Raw genomic sequence first — 19851 nt, forward strand, 5'->3', positions numbered from 1 at the left:
AAGTAAAGGTAGAAGAAACTTTTGGGAAAGGAGTAATCACTTTTTATATTCAGAAAACCCAACTGGTAATAAAAAGACTAAAATGTAGCATACACAATCTCTTTGTAAGCTTACTGAAAAATGGGAGTCTTTATCCCTTTTTTATATAGTGGAATTGTCTAAACAATGTGCAGTTTTACTGCAATTTAAGTTACTGCTCCTTTTTCATTTTCAATTTCTTACATGCCTTTACCAAGAGCAGGTAAAATGAATATATTGCAGTTTTTAGCTACAAACTTGTAGAAAATGAGCTAAATGTTGTTTCGTTTTTTTTTCTCCAGTGTATCATACATACACATGAATCCCGAGTCCTTCATTTATGCTTCATTTGTCCTCTAGAGTTCTTCAGCTTGAAATAGAGTGGTTCTGAGGGAAGCCCTCTGTGAATGGCCTCCTTAAATACTGCCTTTTGGGAAGGGCTAAAGCTTGTTTAGTATTCACCCTTGTACTGGACATGACTAGGTGTTTTTCTGGTTTTCACTTCGAGATCTTACTGATTCTAACCTTAAAAGTTGCTACTTTCCAAGGAATTGTTACTGCGTGTGTGTGTACTCCAAGTAGAGGAACATACAGAATGGTGAAATCTTCCTCATGTTTAGAATAGAGTAAGGATTATTACTGCAAACATATTATTTTGTATAGACTTTGGAACCTATTTTTCACTTTTACGGTAGGGTTTCTGTCCTGTGAAGAGGCATTGTCTTCAGGTGGGGTACAGTGATGACTTGTGCACGGTTTGACTGGGTTGGGAGCTTTTCAGCTTTCTACCTTGTTTTAACACTTAAGGTGGAGGTTTTATTTTTTTTCAAATTATGTTAGGAATTTTACTCATTAAGTGAAAAAAAAAATTTAGAACCTATCTGAAAAAGATGTGGAAAAAATATTTTATGCCTTTTAATAAACAATTTTAGTAGCATCTCTGATGTGGTTTTCTTGTAACTTGTTGCTTTGACTAATTTGAATTTTAAAAGAATTTCCTTAACACAAAGGTAGAGTGAACTAAGGCTGCTGAAGTCCTGTCTTAAATTTTGAAGACTTTACAAGTGGGAAGAAGTATCAGTAAAGAATTTAGGACATGTTATTTTTATTTCAGAGCCTCAGAAAACTAAAAGCTTTCTTCTAACTTACCTACTTTTTTACGGGGGAATACAATTCTAGACAGTCAGGATTAATACGATAATTGAAATGGAAAAGTTACGTGTTACTTTTGCACAAGTACTTCCAAAATCATATGGATGCTATTTGGTTCTATTGTTTTAGGCACGAAATTATGGCTTCTTAGGTGAGATTAGATCTTACTCAAGCCATCCAGTGCTCCTTTTTACTGAAAGAGTGGCTTTGCCTTGAGTCATCACCAAACGTTGCTGTGCCAAGTATAGAAGTGGAACAGAGTGTATTCATGGAATGCTCTGTCTATGAATTCTGCCACACTTAGGATCAGTGCGTGATAACCAGGTCAATAATCCTTTGGCAAAGAAACTGGATATTTTATAGAAGTTGCAGAAGATAGAAGAGTTTAAGAAAATAGTTTAAGATTTGGCTTGAAATAAATGTGGTCCAGTAACTTTAATTGACAGCAAGATGCACAATGTGCCCACAAAATAATTACAGAGCTTATCTGTGGCCAATTTCATCAACTTAATTGAACTGTCTGTGCACTCAGCAAAATCATTTTGAGGACAGGGGTACGTGTATTTTTATTTGAATAGAGTGACAATGGTAGAAATTGGTAACTCAAAGCCTTCATATACTTTTGAATCTACTGTCTTCAAGTGAGGAAAAAAAAAAATTACAATGAGCTTTAAGAAAAGATGGGAGCTGTTCATTCTGAACTTCTTTGATTTCTCATGTATAAGAATGTAAGAAGTGCTCTACAAGGTTTGACCAGTCTGTCCCAAACCACTGCAGGTGCCTATGTGAGAATATAAGATCAGGGCATTTTCTGTTGTTCTGAACTGCAGTCATAAATCAGACAGTAGGCAGACGTGCCTTTTAATGAAGATCTGCCCAAATTACCAGGAAAGTTAGGAGAATTTTTTCAATGAATGCTTTTTCCCTTCCTTGGCCCAGTGCTTTGCTGTTTTGTTTTTCTCTCCCAGTTGCTCAATAGATGATAAAATGCTCACAGTAACACAGTAATAATTCTCTGATTTGCAGTTCTAATGGGTTAATGTCCTGGTTTCAGCTGGGATAGAGTTAATTTTCTTCCTAATAGCTGGTATAGTGCTGTGTTTGGATTTAGTATGAGAATCATGTTGATAACACACTGATGTTTTTAGTTGTTGCTAAGTAGTTGCAGTGCTTATACTCAGTCAAGGACTTTTCAGCTTCCCATGCTGTGCCCGTGGGGAGGTGCACAAGAACTGGGAGGGGGCACAGCCGGGACAGCTGACCCAGGCTGGCCAAAGGGATATTCCATACCGTATCACGTCATGCTCAGTATATAAACTGGAGTTGGCTGGGAGGCAGGAATTGGTGCTCAGAGACAGGCTGATCACTGGTTGGTGAGCAATTGTTGCGCTGTGCATCACTTGTTTTGGTATATTCCCTCATCAGTAATATTACTATTACTTCCTCTTTCTTTGCTGTCCTTTTAAACTGTTTTTATCTGAACTCACAAGTTTTTATTTCTAATTCTCTCATCCATCCCACCTGGGGAGGCAAGGGCAAGCGAGCGGCTGTGTGGTGCTTAGTTGTCTGCTGGGGCTAAACCACGACAGTTAGTTTGCTGATTTTATTCTCCTCTCTGAAAATTCTTAATGTTTTAACTAGTTCTGGACTTTCTCAGTTGAGACCTCATGTTCTTTTGCAGCTCAGTTCTTTCCAAACTTCTTGTGAAGACAAATATATGTTAACAATTGAGACAAGTAAAATCTAGCCTGCAGATTGGATTTGGCTTACTGCAACTATTAATCTAGCTCCCTGACGCTACCTTTCCTGAAGTAGAAGGTGTTCTGATTTGGATATTGAGCACAGTGGAATGGGTTATTGATTCTGGGAGCCTGCTTTCCAGAGGTTTCTTCCATCCTGATGTAGTAGAAGCGTGTCAGTGGTGGATCAAATTCAGGTGTTCCTCTGTCATGAGACAGTTGCATAAAGGCAAGATGTCAGTGGGCTTATCTTGTATCACCACCACTGTGCTCATTACAACAAAGGGGTGGTCAGAAGCTGTTCTCAAAGCCTTTTCCTGCAAACTTCCCTTAAAATAATTTGTAGAACCTTTACCTCTTACTGTGTTTTGAAATATGTGGCCTTACAAAAAGGTGGGGTTTTTACAAGAGATAAAACTCTGAAACAAGACTTAACTTACCATGGAGATAGAGATCCAGAATCTTGCTAAGTTTGGGAAACTAAATGTGGGAAGGATTTAATCAGTCTTTTGGAGACACCTTTGGCTTTAGTGTTGCTGAACACCACATTGTTTCAGCTGGATTGTTGACTTTCTAATGCTATTTTTTAGGATTCTAAAGAAACCTATGGTATCTTGTTTCCCAAGGCATCTTGCTTGCCATTTGCCTTAGTCATTGCATGACAGTTTGTTAGCTTAATTGTAATTTAACTTCAGATGCTTCACATGGAGTTGTTGTAAGTATTTAAGAATTCCTGTGAAATTCTTTTGTATCAGCAGCAGTCCCAGTATTCTTGCTAATCCTGGCTTGTTGAATAGAGCTATTTAAGATTAATGTAACTTTTCGTAGTCTGAATAGTTTTGATCCATTTGTGGAGTAAAGCTTATTTTGGGGAGAAAATAGATTAATGTCTTTAATTATAAATGGAGAATGAATATTTTCATAAGCATTACTTTGCATGGAAACATTATTGTAGATTTGACTGAATAGTGGGTTGGTTTGCTCTGCTTGCTTTATGCAACGCATAGCTTAAGTTTTTTTTCTTTGGTGTGAGAGATGCAAAATTGCTTTTTACCTTCACAGAGAGTGTTTAAACATACCTCACATCTTTTAGTAAGCACATAGTGTGTTTGTTTGTTTTTTTAAAAAAAAAAACACACAACAAACTTTAAACAAATGAAAATTGCAATGCCATTAATTGAAGACAGTTGAAAAGACTTGCAGGGGATGAGGTTAGGAACAAATTGAGGGAGTTTTTGTGCTTAAATGCAGTATACCCTTTCAGAGCCTATTGTCATTCTACTTACAGCTTGCATTTTCATAATGAAGTTATACAGTATGAAGAAAAACCCAAAAGTTTAGAATGCAAAATCACCCTTTTACTGTGTCACCTACAAGTTAGTACTTGGATGGATTTATCAAATAAAAAAATACATGATAAACTAATTTTACTTAGAGAGGAAGATGGGTTTTCATACTTTTACACAGTTTGCAAGATGTATCTGAATTAGTGAAAGTTATTTTGCATCACTTATTTACGACTTAAAATTATGTCTCAAGGAAGTTAATTTCACTGCTGATGACTGGAATACATACTTCTCACTATGGCTGAGTTTGTATTTAGATTTCTTTTACAGAACTAAATGACTGTGCTAGGTATCGTTTCTATACTTTATCTAAAAGCTATATTTTACTGCATCTCCACTTAAATCAACAATAAATAATAGTTTTAGTATGTCAGCTTTAGCATTTGAAGTGATTCTTCGGACCAGATTAATTCGATGCATAAAATCCTCTGCCTCTTCTAGAAGGGGGAGGTTATGGTTTCTTACACAGTAATTCAGTTCACTAAACATATTGTATTGTAATATTGGTGGTTTACATGCTCAGTGAGTGGGTGGCATTATTTAGCTTTTTGTATGCAACTGGTTATTTAATTTAATTATTTGTGTTGTTGTACTAGTTCTTAATTACTTATGGTGGTTTTGGTAGCAGCTTTCAGTGAGTTTTCAGTCATCTTTTGGGTCCTTAATACACTGTACCATCAAACTGAATGTCTCTACACAGGGACAATATGTTTTTACAGTTTTACTTTAATAGTCATGTTAACCTCATGTTAATAATGTCATTGTCATTCAAAGGCAAGATCTTGAGATACTGCTGCTGACGACAAAAAATTGCCAGAGAAATGTAATGCAAAAGGTGGTGCCTGCAGCACAGTCCTACCTCTGTGTGCTTCCCCAGTGCCACTGGAGGCAGGAGACCACAACTGGAAATGATAAAATCTGAAAGATTGAATAAGATTTCATGGGGTTCTTTTCAGTATTGTGTTTGGTTTTATATTTCGGAAATAATAAAATATATCAGTAGCAATTTTCACTTGCAAATAATACCCAGCAAATATAAGGCTTTCAAAATTTCTTCATTGGTCTCCGCTTTTGAGATTTGGAAATATTTTCTTGTAACATGTGAGTTTTGTGAATGCTGTATTAAAAAGTGCTTTGTAGTCCAGGGGAGGACTAATAATAATACTAAATATTAAACTGGCAGAGTATAGAAAAATGTATTTTTTTAATCTCTTGTATTTGTTGGCTTGACTTATTACTATTTTCTACATCAGTATAACACTTTCACCTTTTCAGGCTGTGGGTCAGTTGTTTTATTATTAAATAGCGCAGCACAGATGGCAGATACCAGAAATAAAGTAGTGCAAATACAAAATGATGCTGATGTTTGGACCTGTGAGAAGACCATCGTTTGTCAGGCTGGATATTACCCGCAGACTTAACTTGTTTATTCCAACATTTTTGCTTTTAGTTGACTTTCTAGCATTGGATTGATGTATTTCAACTTCAGCTTGCTTTGTGTTTATGAAAAGTAGTTTTAGGCTGTAACTGCATTAACATAGCAGCCTTCGCAAAAGCGTTTGCTGAGTTTTCTTGGTGCCGCTATGCCGAGGTGTGGTGACCAACTGTGGCAGTTGTGGTGACAGGCAGCCGTCTCCACCATAAGCTGGGGGCTCGCTTGGAAGAGGCAGGATGCCACAGTGCGCGGGGCAGGCGGGCGCGCTGCCAGCCAGCTCTGCTGCTGGGCCTCCTCCCGCCGCCTCCCTCTGCTTTCAGGGAGGCTGCAGCCTGCCTTCCCAGGCTCTCTAGAACCCCGAGAGGGTTCTAGAATGCAGCAGTTTTTTCACAGTTCTGGCAAATTTAAGCAATTGCTGGTGCTGGGTTTTTTGAGATAGTTGACACTCTTAAATGGACTTATCGCAGTAAGCCCATCAAGAATTAATGAAGGCAGTTACACTGAAGTCTGGTTCATCACTAGGGGTAGGAAATTGCCTGGTAGCATGTTATGGCTTACTGATTCTTGGTGTGGACCAGTCCAGAAAAAGTGGGCCATCTGCTTGGTTCATCAATGGGTTTGAGTTTTGAGGTAGGGTCTTCCATGATCAGAACTGCACTGTGACTGACTGAGACTTATGAGTAAAACGATGTTCACATCTTAGTTGACTATCATCAACTCAGTCCTTCAGTCTGCCAGTACTGAGCGTTGGTCCTTCCTTACACTAACAGAATAAAGTGCACCCTTCATGTTACACAAGGTCTTGTTTGCTTAGTTGTCTCCTTGCCCTGTGGGAGATGCAAGTCTTAGCCCTCCTCCATCTCCTTACAACACGTACAGAGAAAGCCAATTGAAATAACCTGTCTAGTTCAATGATACTAAATTGGAATGGAAGCAAAAGTCCCATGCTGTTTCACAACTGGATTTTGTAGCTGTTAACCACTGGCAAATTGATTTAAACTGAAGTGCCAAGGTTTGAAGGGAGTGAGGTTGACGGTTGTGTATGTGCAGCAAAAGCTATCGGTGTCAGAAGCTTGTTTAACAATTTCCTTGACACTGAAAATTATTAGTCGCTTGTTTTAAAAAGCTGGTGTTGTATACATCCTGCTAGAATATGCTGTTCATTGATGTTATTGCAGTAATTTGGTATGTTTTGGTTTCCAAAGGTTGTTACAGGTATAATTCAGAGTGTTTTTTTTCTCTAAAATTTTTACTTAATTGGGTAAAGCTTAAAAGATCTTAACAACTGGAAGAGGCTTTAGTGACCTTAAGGGTTAGACTGGTTTAGTTTTTATTAAGGCTATCATGACCTTTCGCTGCTGTAGATTAAAAGAAATTCAAGAGTGACTTCCAGCCACCATTGCAAGTACACTCTTGGAGAATTGTAATATTTTGTGTATCATGTGGCCAGTAGTTGAGTAAAATGATTCTAGAATGTCAGAAGGAATGTTTTTAATACCACTAATAGTGTTCATCTTGAATCTTTGTTATCTTTGTTAGACCAAGTTCAAGTAGACTATAAAAGCGACTCAAAGGTCGTGAATGCAAATAAAGGTCCTGGTAGCATAGCTTAAGGTTTTGGCTAATTTAGTTGTTTTGTTGTTGATCTAAATTATATGGAAATACTAGAAAAAGAAGACAAAATTTTAAACTGCTGCTTACTCAGCTATGACAGAAAAAGTGTTTAATACTGGGGAGGTTTTTTAGCATACTACAAAATAAACTAGAAAGAGTAAGAGAGATCCATACAGCATATTCCTTTCCCATGAGATTTGAGAAATCTGCATTTAATCAGCCTGGAACAGGTCCACAGAAATTTTTATTTATTTCTTCTTGAGGCTTGTTATCTTTGATGTTCTTAGTATGTTACGACTTTAAAACCAGTTGTTAGATTATTGAATATAATACTTGACCTTTATTATGCCCTTCTGTAAGGCTTTCTCTACAAGTCATTTTGCAATTAACTTTTCATGTAAAGGCAAATGGCACAATACATGTGACCTACTTTTCAATATTTCAAAAGAAAATCCAATTTCTAATAAGCAGTGTTCATTAAATATTGCTTGCCATTCCTTTTCTTTTACCTGGATTTAAAAGAAATCAAGTAGTACTCTGTATAGAAGAGGTGGGATTCTTTTTCCCCTCTTTCAAGCAATTTAGTACCTCCTAGGTCTGTGATTTTTTTTTTTTAACTTTTTTTTAATATCTCAGTTAACGATATAAATAAATGGTTTTTTATGCCAAGGTTTGTACTATGTTCTGCTTATTATATCACAGTGATTTTTTTTGAATGCCCTAAGCAGCTGTTCTCACAGAATATTCTTTTTGGCTTAACTGTTTTGCTTGCGTGTCCCAAAGCTGCTAGTACTTTTTGACTGCTGTTTATATCTCAGTGTCTGACTGATACAGGTTTTTTTTGCTTGTGTGCCTTTGTCATTATCTCTGAAGATGTCTTGTAACTTTTTCTCTCATTTTTTTTCCCTGGAATTTGCCACACTTTGCAGTGTGTTCTAGGATCTTCCAACTTGTCAAACTTGAATGGTGTTATTTTTTTTACCTCAACATTTTACTTTGTCTTTCCTTTCTTAAAACTACTGTATCAACTTGTTTTGTCGATGTTTAACAAACATCAGTTTGTTAGTTTGGGTGGGGAGTGTGCTTTTGAAGTCTATCCTCCCAAGTGTCTCCAGCACGCTTTGGTTCGCACTGCAGAGCAGTCTTGGTGGGAATGAATTTGATTCCTTCTGGATCAAAGTAGTCTGGAAGAGATGCTGCAGGAGTGCACCAAACAATGTTCCACTCACTAGCGGGCAACACTCCATGGCATCGGGTGTTTTAGTCATGGCTAACTCTAGTTAGAAATGCATACTATATGTATGTTTTTTGTTTTACAAATGCACTTCCCTCTGGCAGCATTACTTGCTGGTGCAGATGTGGCCTGAGAACTTTCTGAGTGGTGAGCTGAAGCCACTGGTAGTTACTTAAAATGTTCTTTTGTTCACAGCCAGTTCTTCACTAAGAAAGGAGAACTTTGGTCCAGTTTGTCTTGTATTTTTTCCTGCAGGAAGTTTTTGTCTTAGTATTTCAAACCTCTTGGGTATGGAAGTGTAGATGTTTATTGCTGTAGTCACTTACTATCAAATATGTGCACTTTGTTCAAAATATGTGTGAGTGTATAGTATTTTGGGGTGATATTTCTGATACATTTTCTGATGGCCTGCGGTAATTGCCTGCTGTAATTTCTCTTCTCATGCCTTCTATTCAAAAAATCACTAATACTTTGTGATTTACAGACATGAATGCTACTTTTGATATTTAGTGTCTACCCTGCGTGTCGTCTTTTTCATTTCTACTACCCAGATTTGGCCACAGTATAGACTACTAGCAGATTCAATTTATAAGGTTTGTTTTAGTTTTACATCTGTCTAGATTAAGTCAACAAAGCAATTTTCAATTTATCACAGTAGAAGTTACTTTGATTTTAATTCTTTACTCTCAAGTTGAAAAAGCTTGAATTCCCCTTATGTGTAAGAAATCCAGACATTCCTTTCCTTGAAACCATCCTACAATTCAACCCAAGTCCAGCCTACTGCACTAAACAAGCAGACAGCTGCGCATGGGTTAGTAAGTGCGAGAAGCATATTCTGTTATGAGCTGGATGGATTAGGTCAACTAATACTCCTTTTGCTCCAAGGGACAGTCATCTATACCTAATGTTGATGAGCATCTAATCTGTTCTTGAAAAACATCCAAGGATGGATGTTCCAGTGCTTAACTGTCCCTAAGATTGCAAAGGGCTTTTTTTCCCAAATATTTAGCCTAAATCTCGTGTTTCTCAAATGTATTAATACTTTACATTTCTGCAGCAGCATGGGGAGTAGTTTATTCTTTTCCTCTTATAGCAGTGACTGGAAGTCTGATGTCATGTCCCTACCTTAGTTGCCTTCTTTTTGGAGTATGCAAACCCAAATCTCAATCTTTCTTTATAGATCATGATTTTTATTAGATCTTACTCTTCTTGAGAGTCTCTTTAGTTTGTCACATTTTTTGTGTGATGTCTGTAAATTGACAAAGAAGGTTTTAATGGAAATAGTTGGTAATGTGTGATGTCTTTAAAGTGAGTCTAAGAGAGCAGGAAGGATTACTTCTGACACTTGTACATCTTACCTATTCATATGGTGTATACAAGCATGAAGCTAGTTCTTAGAGCAGTACATTATAATTTTAACATTGGAATCTTACCTGAAGTTCATATCTGTTTTTGTATACCTACTGCTACCTAGCCAGCCATTTCCCACCTTTTGCTATTGTAACTGATAATATGAAATTTTGCACTTGCTGTTATTACATTGAACAGGGATTGATCTGCTTGTATGATACATGTTTTATTGGGGGGGGGGAACCCTATATCTGATGTAAATAACTGAGTATTTCTTCCTCTGTAAAGATGGGTCTCAGCTACAAAGGTAGAAAACCTGAAAGCTTTTAGATCTTCTTCCTCTATGCTATTTGTCACAAGTAACAGAAAGTCTGGTTTTATACATGTAAAATCATACGTTTTTATTGATGTATAATATACCGTTACAGTTCTTACTGTGCAGATATTTTGGGGAGTTTCTAAAATTTTTGATGACTTAAAAGGAGATTCCAGTTGCTGTTTTGGCTTTCTTGGCAAAACAATATACTGTTATAAACTTTCAGAGCAAGATAGCATATCTTTGTGTCTTCAATAACCTTTTAATCTACTTACATTTTTAGATGCTGGCATCACCATCAACATCAGGTCAGCTGTCTCAGTTTGGGGCAAGTTTATACGGGCAACAAAGTAAGAATTCTTTTTATTGATGATATGTTTCTTCTATGCTAAATAGGTTCTAGTTTTACGCTCTTTGGATAGAGAACATGTATATGGCTTTGTTTTCTGATGATTGTAAACAAGACTGTCTCCTTATTTGTGTGATTTAACTTTTTTTAAGATACATTTTTGCTTTGCTTAGTATGCATTTTTGCAGTGCTTAGTATGCAAAGTGTCCTAGATTGACACTGTATAGCTGTTAAATATCCAAATATAATAATCCTATAAAGAATGTCTGTGACTTAACTCTGGCTTTCAGAAGGAAAAACTAAGGAAAGTGAGCTGGGCCAAAATGAGCCTAGTTCACAAAAATATGTAAGGAATAGAAGGAAATTGTACCTTAAATTATAGCTGATATTTTATGCTCTACAGGAGCAAATTAAATCTTGTGTACACGCTTGGCAGTTCACATTTGGCAGAGAACTATGCCAGTAAGATTATTGCCTTCTGCACCATTGTTTTTTTCTTTCCCATACTTTGAAGTTTTTTTCCATATCTGCTAGTCATCTGTATACTGTTGCAATAGACCTATAGAGCAACAGTCGCAGCGTGTAACGCTCGCCACCTAACTTAAGGGCCAGTGTTGAGAACTGAACTTCCTTATAGCTGGGAGGTGCATCCAGAAAGAGACTCAGAATGTCTGAGTTAAATAGTTACACAAGTAAAACGGGTTTGTGAACATCTCTCTCTCTTATCGCTGTACGCTTTTGAACATTTGCAACTTTCTTGCCAAGTCACCTGACTTGGATTCTAAGAAAAAGTGTCTTCAGAGTACTTTAGAGAATGTGGACTTTTTTATCTGGACAAACTAAAAGCTTTGTCTGCTAGATGCATGGCCTTCACCACTTATTTTGGCTTTCTTCAAATAGTTTAGAAAATACAGTGATTTTTTTACTATCTCAGTGCCTGTTGATGAGTGACCATGTAATATAAACTGGCATTTGATTATGCTACTGAGATTTATATGAGCAGTTTCTGGTTAGTCTTGAGAGTCGTGTTTGGCTCTTGACTCTTTGGGTCCTGAATCTGGCACTATCGAACCTTTCAGACTTAACTGTATAAAGATACTGAAGTAGTTTAGTCATTCTGTTTATCACAGATTTGTTTTTTATTTTTGTTGTTTGTTTTTGTGTATTTTTAAGGTTAACTTTTTTCATCAATTTTGTTGTTTGTTTAGTTTGTTGTGGTGCCTAAGACATAATCTCTCTAACACAGAGACATGCATGGACTAAAAATCAGAAAGTAAATATTACTAGGGTTCAGTTTCTACCAAATACTGAGAAAAAGGGGCGAGAAACTTCAGTGTTAAAGTCAATGCTTATGATTAAAATACTTTTAGGAAAAACAAAGCTGATAATGTCTATGCACTTTTAGATTGGTAGCTGGCAGTCATTAAGCAAGATGTCATGTTACAGAGTTAACTATTAGACAGGAAATTGGCTACTTCATTGATCAGTCTCCAATATAGCCCATGCAGAGCTCTTGTCTCAGTTAAAATAGTGGAAGAAGGAAGCATAAGAAAAGATTTTTTTTCTTAGGGTGAATACTTCAACTGCCCCTACTTGCCAGACACAGGAATATGGTTCTACATCCCTGTAACAGCTGTACTCATTAAAATTTCTAGTTTAAAGAAAGCCAACAAGAAATAACCATCAGTGTAATACTGGCTTTGCTGAAGAAATGCTTGCACAAAATTAACCTGAATATTGTAATCATGTTTTTCAGTGTACTGTATCTAGTTTGGAAGTGTATGTATTTTTTTCTTTACCATGTTATTTTAAAAATTCCACATAATTGTTAATCAGCATGAAATATTATTTATAATATGTATTTATGCTCATTGAAATTATTCTGATGCAGCAAATTGCCAAAATATTTACAGAGAACACCATGATATAATCAGCACTTAATGAAGGCTTAGGAGGCTTGTTATAGCGAGTCACACTACTTCTTAATCTGAATGTATAGAGATAAATTCGAGTGTTATCAGAACTTTTCAGGGTAATTGCAAACTTCTTGGATTGCAAATTGTAGGGTAGGACACGGACAGACAGCAGTTCTTGTAGTGTGAGAGGTAAACGACTGGGAGGTTTCTTCAGACCTTGTCCATGATAATAACCTGAGCGTATGCTATGTCCATTCTTTGCATTCTTAGTATTTAATCACGTTATACAGTGACATATTCAGTTTTTCTGCAGGGGTGATTTACCATGGGAGAGTGCTGTTTCATCATCATTTTTCTTTTGTTCGGTCTGCAAGATAGTTTTGGGTTCTGTGAGTCTACCTCAGCAGCCTATGCCAAAGCACTAGGGACTGTTACTTAGAGCTATCACATTTTATATGCTAAGTTTGTTTCTATTGATATGTTGCACTAAATGACTTTTTCTTGTCTTTGAACATCATTCCAAAACTTCATAAACACGGAAAAGTGATGTGAGAATGATGGGAAACTTCATAAAGTTTTTGGACACTTTGAGACAGGCAGCAACTGGTTATCTTTTGCTGTTCTGAGTTAGTGATTTTTATTTTTTTTTGTACCTCACTGAAGTGCTTACTTTGTCCTGTCACACCCAATTGTTTGTGTAGAAAATACTTTTGATCACAATGTTAAAAATCTTCTGTGTATTTTTAAATGCTAGTAGAGGGCAGTTAAAATTCTGCTTGCTTTCTTTTCTCAAATAATTGACCTTGACTTGATTGTGGACTGAAGTTCTGTTATCAAAAAGAAGCAACTTAGACTTTATGGAGAACTGGCCTAAAAAGTTGCTTTTATTGTCCTAAAAGCAATGTTATCATTAACTAGATATTCATAACTTTTTTGTTAAACATTTGCTTAATTTTTAACAAGACAGATTAGTGTTCTGAATACTGGCCAAATATATACCAGTTTATTCAAAAGTAATTAATGTACTTCTTGAGTGCAGTTATTGATTTTCTCAAAACATTGCCTTTTTTGAGGTAACTTGTAGATTTCCATGTCCTCATCAAAAACTCAAAACTAAAACCTTTATCTACAGTAGGCATCGCAAAGGAAACAAAATTTCATTAGTGACTCAAATACAGAAATTCCTTAAAGAGCCTTTCTAAGGTTTAACAGAAATGGGGCTAAATTTGAGATGATTGGGCTTCTACTATGCAAACAAGGACTTAGTTTTTACACTGCACTTCAGTCTTTACACTTTTTTGTAGGTTGTCAGCATAAATTGTTTCCATCTACACCTGATGGAGAAGACTTTGTTCCTGATTGCTCTATATCTCCACCCCTCTGAATTTTTTTTCAATAGGTGCACTAGGCCTTCCAATGAGGGGAATGAGCAACAATACCCCTCAGTTAAATCGCAGCTTATCACAAGGCACTCAGTTACCGAGCCACGTAACGCCAACAACAGGGGTACCAACAATGTCACTTCACACGCCTCCATCTCCGAGCAGGTATTTATTGATAGCCAATATTTCTGCAATTGTGTCTTTCTGCAGAGCACCTGTTAAATGTTCTGCATATTTTGCCTTGACTACTTTACAGTCTGATGAATTAAAAAAAGAAGAAAAGCAGTTTCTATTGACCGCTGCCTATGTTAGGGAAATAATACTGTAAAGCAGTAAGATAGGACTTACTGTAAGACAGTATTTGATTTTTGTATGTAAAGGACAAATTGCTGGCAAATTCTGCTTCAGAATGTAAGAGGCTGTTTTTTGGTTCTTCTGGTAAATGTATGGTTAAAATTTTTATATGGATGTCATACACTGTATAAGAATACTAAGGTCTGAAGCACTCACTAAAAAAGAGCTGTAACACCTTCTCAAATGTATAGTATTTAAGTATGTATCTAAACCTGACCAAGGACTTGATTAGTATGTAATGGGTCATCTGGTATTTCTGAAGAAATCCAAAACTACATTAATTATAGAGAGTAATACAAACATTCTGTGTTGACACTAAGCACAAATTAAGTTGCAACAGCTCAGAGTCTATCCTATGTTAGTAATCTAAATGAGTAACTAAATACTATTGTACAGATTCATCTCTGTGGATGGTTTTTCTCTTTCAGGGGGATATTGCCTATGAATCCTAGGAATATGATGAACCACTCCCAGGTTGGTCAGGGCATTGGAATTCCCAGCAGGACAAACAGCATGAGCAGTTCAGGGTTAGGCAGCCCCAACAGAAGCTCTCCAAGCATAATATGTATGCCAAAGCAGCAACCCTCACGACAACCTTTTACTGTGAACAGGTAAGGCTGTTTAGTCAGACCATCCCTGTACAGCCATGGACATGCTTAAATGCTGCTCTAATTTCTATTCATTAGAAAAAAGCTCGAAAGCACTGCTTCGTGTGTTCTCGTCTCCTGCAATAAGCTTTGAAGCGGCTTTTAATATTCACACAAGCTTTTTGGGGCCTTTAAGCTAAATTCTGTTTCTGACTACTGAATTTCTGTAGCTGCTTCTTTGATATGCGGTTTGTCCTGTGTTCCTGAGTTTGTTTTTTGAAACATACATTGATTTTTGGGTATACGCTTACATTTTAAGACTATTCATCTGTGAGTTTGGGAAGAAGTAAGGAAAGATTTAAAAACACAGTAATTATTCTGGAAGAGTAGTTAACTGATTCAGATGCAGCAGGAACCTAGTGTGTTACTTCTTTAAATTCTGGAATAATATGGAGAACAGTGGTTTCTTTAAGAATGTGGTGTTCATTTGGATACCACAAGCTTCTCAGTCACTTCTGGTCTTTTTCTAACTGGGCAAGGTTGTAACATCACAAATCATTAGGCTTTAACTGTGTTTTGGTGCTATGTATGCTTAGTTGATACTGATAATCTTATGGTAAAAAATGTGTTGATTCTAATTATTTAATGCGTGTGGTCACAGCTTCGCACAGCTGACTGCTTTTCAGGCTTCATTCCACAGCCTCATGATCTCTGTGCTTCCAGTTTCATTCTTTTTCTCCCTTCAGGCCCTTCCTTAGGGGACTGACTCTTACGTAGAGCATAAACAAGCTCATGGCAGTCACGTGCCACCTCTAACCCCATCTAGTATTTTACAAAATGGATAGAGGAAGGTGAAAACTAATGTCATGGCTATCTGAAACTTTGTCAGGCTGTTTAGTTCTGTAGTTTCACCCTAGTATATTGGCATAAAAATGCTTTTCTCAATCACAGCAAATCACAGAGATTTGGGAGCGGTTTATATTCTTGGAGTATGAGAAGACTTTGTGTCTTGCCTCTGTTTACATAGAATTTGCTTTTTCTTCCTTGTGATGTATAGCAGCAAGAAAAATGAGATGATAATTTAAAAAGATAATTTTGTATTTTAAAGTATTTTTGAAACGAGCATTACAAAAGGTTGAAATAGTAATATACTTAAAAACTCTACATGCAGAGGAAAATTATACTGGAGATTGATATATGTATAGAAAGTACTTGTTTAAATACCTTTCAGCTGTAGTGTAGATAATGAAATCCCTGCCTTTTAGGAACACTTGAATTAAAATCCTCATCTTTCACGGTTTACACTGTGTATCTCATTTTCAAAAAGCTACAATTTTTACAAGTTGAGAAAGAAATATTCCTGGAACAATGACAGGTTCTTACTCCACAGTTTATTAGCCTACAGAAGTATAGTAGTAGTACATATCCAGTTGTTAATTGGTATATTTAACAAAATTTTGGAATTATACTTGGAAGAAAAAATTACGATGTTTTCTTGACAGGTGCACGAATTATGTGATTTCCAACAAGAGTTTTCTGAATGGTTGCCCTAGTTGGAGCAATGAAAGTTTTTAGGTTTTTGAACATAAAAAAATACTTACTTTCCCTTTCTTAGTTACACTGGCAAAACAGGTTACAAATAATCATAGAGAAGTTTGCATTTTGTGGCCTAATCCATTTTTTTATCCCTGGAATTCTTAACATGGTTGTTTCTAATTTCTTTAAAAGCAAACAAAAAAACCCTTGCATTAGAAATACTGTCTGTCATCAGGCTAGATGATATGCTCTCAAGATCAAGTTGTCTCTTGTTGGTGTGCTCACCAGGTCTAGAATTCACAGATAGTACCAGGAATATTTTTCTTCAGCTGTGAGGTGTCAACGATCTGGATGTCTTTCAAATACACCACCTTGGGGAAGCAAAGCAGGACAGGACGAGTCTTCGCTAACTGTTCCCTTTCTTGATGTCTCAATCCAAAATGAAGCATTTAGGGCTATTTCAGATTGGAATGAAATGCTTCAGATTTGTAACTGTGGAAAAAGTCCATGTAGGTAAAATTTCCACTAGGAAAGTGTTTGACATTTTTATTTACGGAAACTTCTGAAACATCAACTTCCATCCAATTACAAGAGAAAAATGAGTGTTGTGATTTCCCACAGGGCAGAAATTCGGAATTTCAGTCAGCTGGGGCCTACCTTTGGGCTTCTCAACATCTTCAGCTTGCAAAGAATGAAGCAGATCATTTGTGAAGGTGTCTTTCCAACCACAGTAGTCCTATATGATATTTATAGAGGTCTTCAAAGATTTTTGCCTGACTATATGAAACTTTAATTTATCTGGTGTCCTTGTGTGGCAGAGACCACCCCTGTGCTCATAATAGTGCCATGTGGACATGGTGATGATTGCACGCCATAACTGTTCAGCTTATAACTGAGTCATGACAAACTCAATCACTTCCATTACCCAGCTTCCCACCTGCAAATGAATGGATTGCCGTCTGACTTTTCGCTATTGCATTTACTGCTGCTTCATTTTTCTATATGAAATTACTGAGTAACGATCACGTTTGCCATAACTTGTTGGTTGACAGATGTTTTATAAGACACAGTGGCTCCTAAAAAACTAAGTTATTTTGAAGTCATTCCAGTTGTCTTGATTGAGCAGTGCCTGCTGCTGCTGCTTAGAGTTTTCAGAAGTATAAAGGAAAATAATTGAAAACCAAGTTTAGGCTGATGTGGACTGCTTAAGCTTGAAATAATTTAAGTGTATTGGGTTTTATTTTTCCCCCTTAATGCCTTCCACTGGAAATTACAAAGTATGTATACGCCTTTGTCTGACTTCCTGGATTTTTTTCACAGTATGTCTGGATTTGGGATGAACAGAAATCAGGCATTTGGAATGAATAACTCCTTATCAAGTAACATTTTTAATGGAACAGGTGAGTTTACTCTGATTGATGTTGATCTTAAAGTACACTAGAGAGATTTTTTGACTAAGTCTAATTGAAAATACTTTGTTCTGTCGCAGTGCAACTTTGTTACAATTTTCAGTTGTTCCATAGAAATACTGCTACAAGAGCAGTGCTATGAAACTGTCTTCAAAAGTAGGAAATCCACTCTTACGAAGTAGCAACAAAGTGAAACTATTCTGTAGAATACTCACTGACCATTACATGACTAGGTTTTTACCTAGTTGGTTAGAAAATAGCTTATGGAATTGAAAGGGAGATCAGAGAAGAAAAAATTTATCCATTCTTTACAAAAACATTATATAGGGTAAAAAGAGTGGGAAAGCGTTTTTTGAAACCTCAAATTCCTTTTGAACAGCTGGTTTATAATTGGTTGTTTCAGTTGTGATTTTTCTCTGGGAATTACAACTTCACCTGAATTTAATGAACTAGAGAGGGGAAAATATTCTTGTGCATAAATGCCTTGGGTTTGTCCGTGGTGACGTTTCCATAGGTGGCTGTGTATATGAAGCTACTTGAGGTGTTGGTGACATCACAGAGTGGAAGGGTGTGGGCATCCCCTAGGACCTTGTGACATCTTTATAGAGCTGCAACTCTGGCCTCACCTATAAAGTATTTTCTGCTGCAAATCAAAAAATGTTCCCATGTAACTTGCACTGCATTGGCTCTCCAGCTGCTTCAGCTTTATCTTACCTTACCTAAGGACAAAAGAGCTCCTTGATGCTGCTGCTAATATGGGTTATTATCTTTTCTCAAATTTCTTCTTGATAGCTCCTTAAATTTTAACAGGCTACCTATCCTAGTACTGTGATTTTGATAGTCTGCCTGTATTTTACACCTGCAGTCTTTAATTCAAAATAAGTAGACCTTGTTACTAAATAGTGTTGACTAGCTACTGTTTTAAAACAAACCCCAAACACCTTCATGCTCTTTAGGCTAGTCTCATAACAGAGTGGTTGTAGTTATTTGTAATAATTACAGTAAGAGTAAAAAGACCATCTTGAAGAAAGAAGATAGATCCTACATTTATCTTGCACCTAATGAAGTCTCGAAGAAAGAAACATAAGGGAATTTAAAATATCTGGTTTTATTGTAGATGGAAGTGAAAATGTGACAGGACTGGACCTCTCAGATTTTCCAGCACTAGCAGACAGAAACAGAAGGGAAGGAAGTGGCAATCCAACTCCATTAATAAACCCTTTAGCTGGAAGGGCACCCTATGGTAAGACTATACTTTTGAAAGCTCTTTGAATGAAATCGGTATTTGCTTGATTCACTTTTTGCTGTTCATAAGACAATAGGTATTCTTTTCAAAAATGCCAGACACTTGAGCTCCTAAGACTCATTAAAAATAAAAAAAAATAATCAATATCTCTGTGATTGGAGATTCCCCTCAGGCTTTTGTAAGTATTAGAACTCGTCTACTTTAGTTTCAGCATCAATAGAGGTTGTTGGGATTTTCAGTCTGTATAGTATGATTACTCTGAAGCTGCTCTCTCTAGGCATTTCTTAGGCAGCAGGTTGTTTTCTAATTGCATGTGTACAAGAACTGTCGAGGTCTGAGTAGTAAATCTTAGAAATAATCTTTGATTACTAGAGATGCTATTGTGTAAAAAGTCAGCAGCTGTAAACATACTGTATATTTTCTCTGTTTATTGGCAGTACTTGCTGTAGTACTGTTCACTGTCACTCTCCTGATGAACATCAGATTTCAAAAACTAACCTGTAAGCATCAACTGTTAGTAGGCAGATTCCTAGTCTGTGTCCTATATAATTCTTGCTGAACAGCTTAGAAAATAGTAAAAGGCAAAGCTTTAAGGTGGAGACAAATCTTATTATTTGGGTCTGTAAAGCTTAATGTGAGGCACAATATTTTTTTTTTGGTTGCTGCTTTAGTAGGTTTTGTCATGCATGTTGCATCAGCTACTCTGAGAAGTTGCTTTTATAACCTAAAGTTATTTTTGTGACACTTGTCAAATTTCCAACCAAAAAGTTGTGCTTTCTAACTATAAAAGCTAGTGTTTTTGAGAGATATCTCCAACTTTAATTGGAGAGAAATAATAGATACCGTGTTATCAGGACAAAGTAGCCTC

At 36.5% G+C, this 19851-nt stretch overlaps 1 protein-coding gene across 1 annotated transcript in view; it reads left to right on the forward strand.

The window, feature by feature from the left end:
- Positions 1-19851, forward strand: part of CNOT2 (CCR4-NOT transcription complex, subunit 2) — a 40371-nt gene that overhangs the window by 2303 nt on the left and 18217 nt on the right. Inside the window, exons 2-6 of the mRNA XM_010296137.1 lie at positions 10488-10554; positions 13869-14016; positions 14634-14816; positions 17649-17728; positions 18855-18980. Of these exons, the coding sequence (XP_010294439.1) occupies positions 10488-10554; positions 13869-14016; positions 14634-14816; positions 17649-17728; positions 18855-18980 (604 nt within the window). The remainder of the gene's footprint in view (positions 1-10487; positions 10555-13868; positions 14017-14633; positions 14817-17648; positions 17729-18854; positions 18981-19851) is intronic.

The sequence above is a fragment of the Phaethon lepturus genome, unplaced genomic scaffold (assembly GCF_000687285.1).
Source record: "Phaethon lepturus isolate BGI_N335 unplaced genomic scaffold, ASM68728v1 scaffold131, whole genome shotgun sequence".
In the NCBI taxonomy this organism is placed as follows: Eukaryota; Metazoa; Chordata; class Aves; order Phaethontiformes; family Phaethontidae; genus Phaethon; species Phaethon lepturus.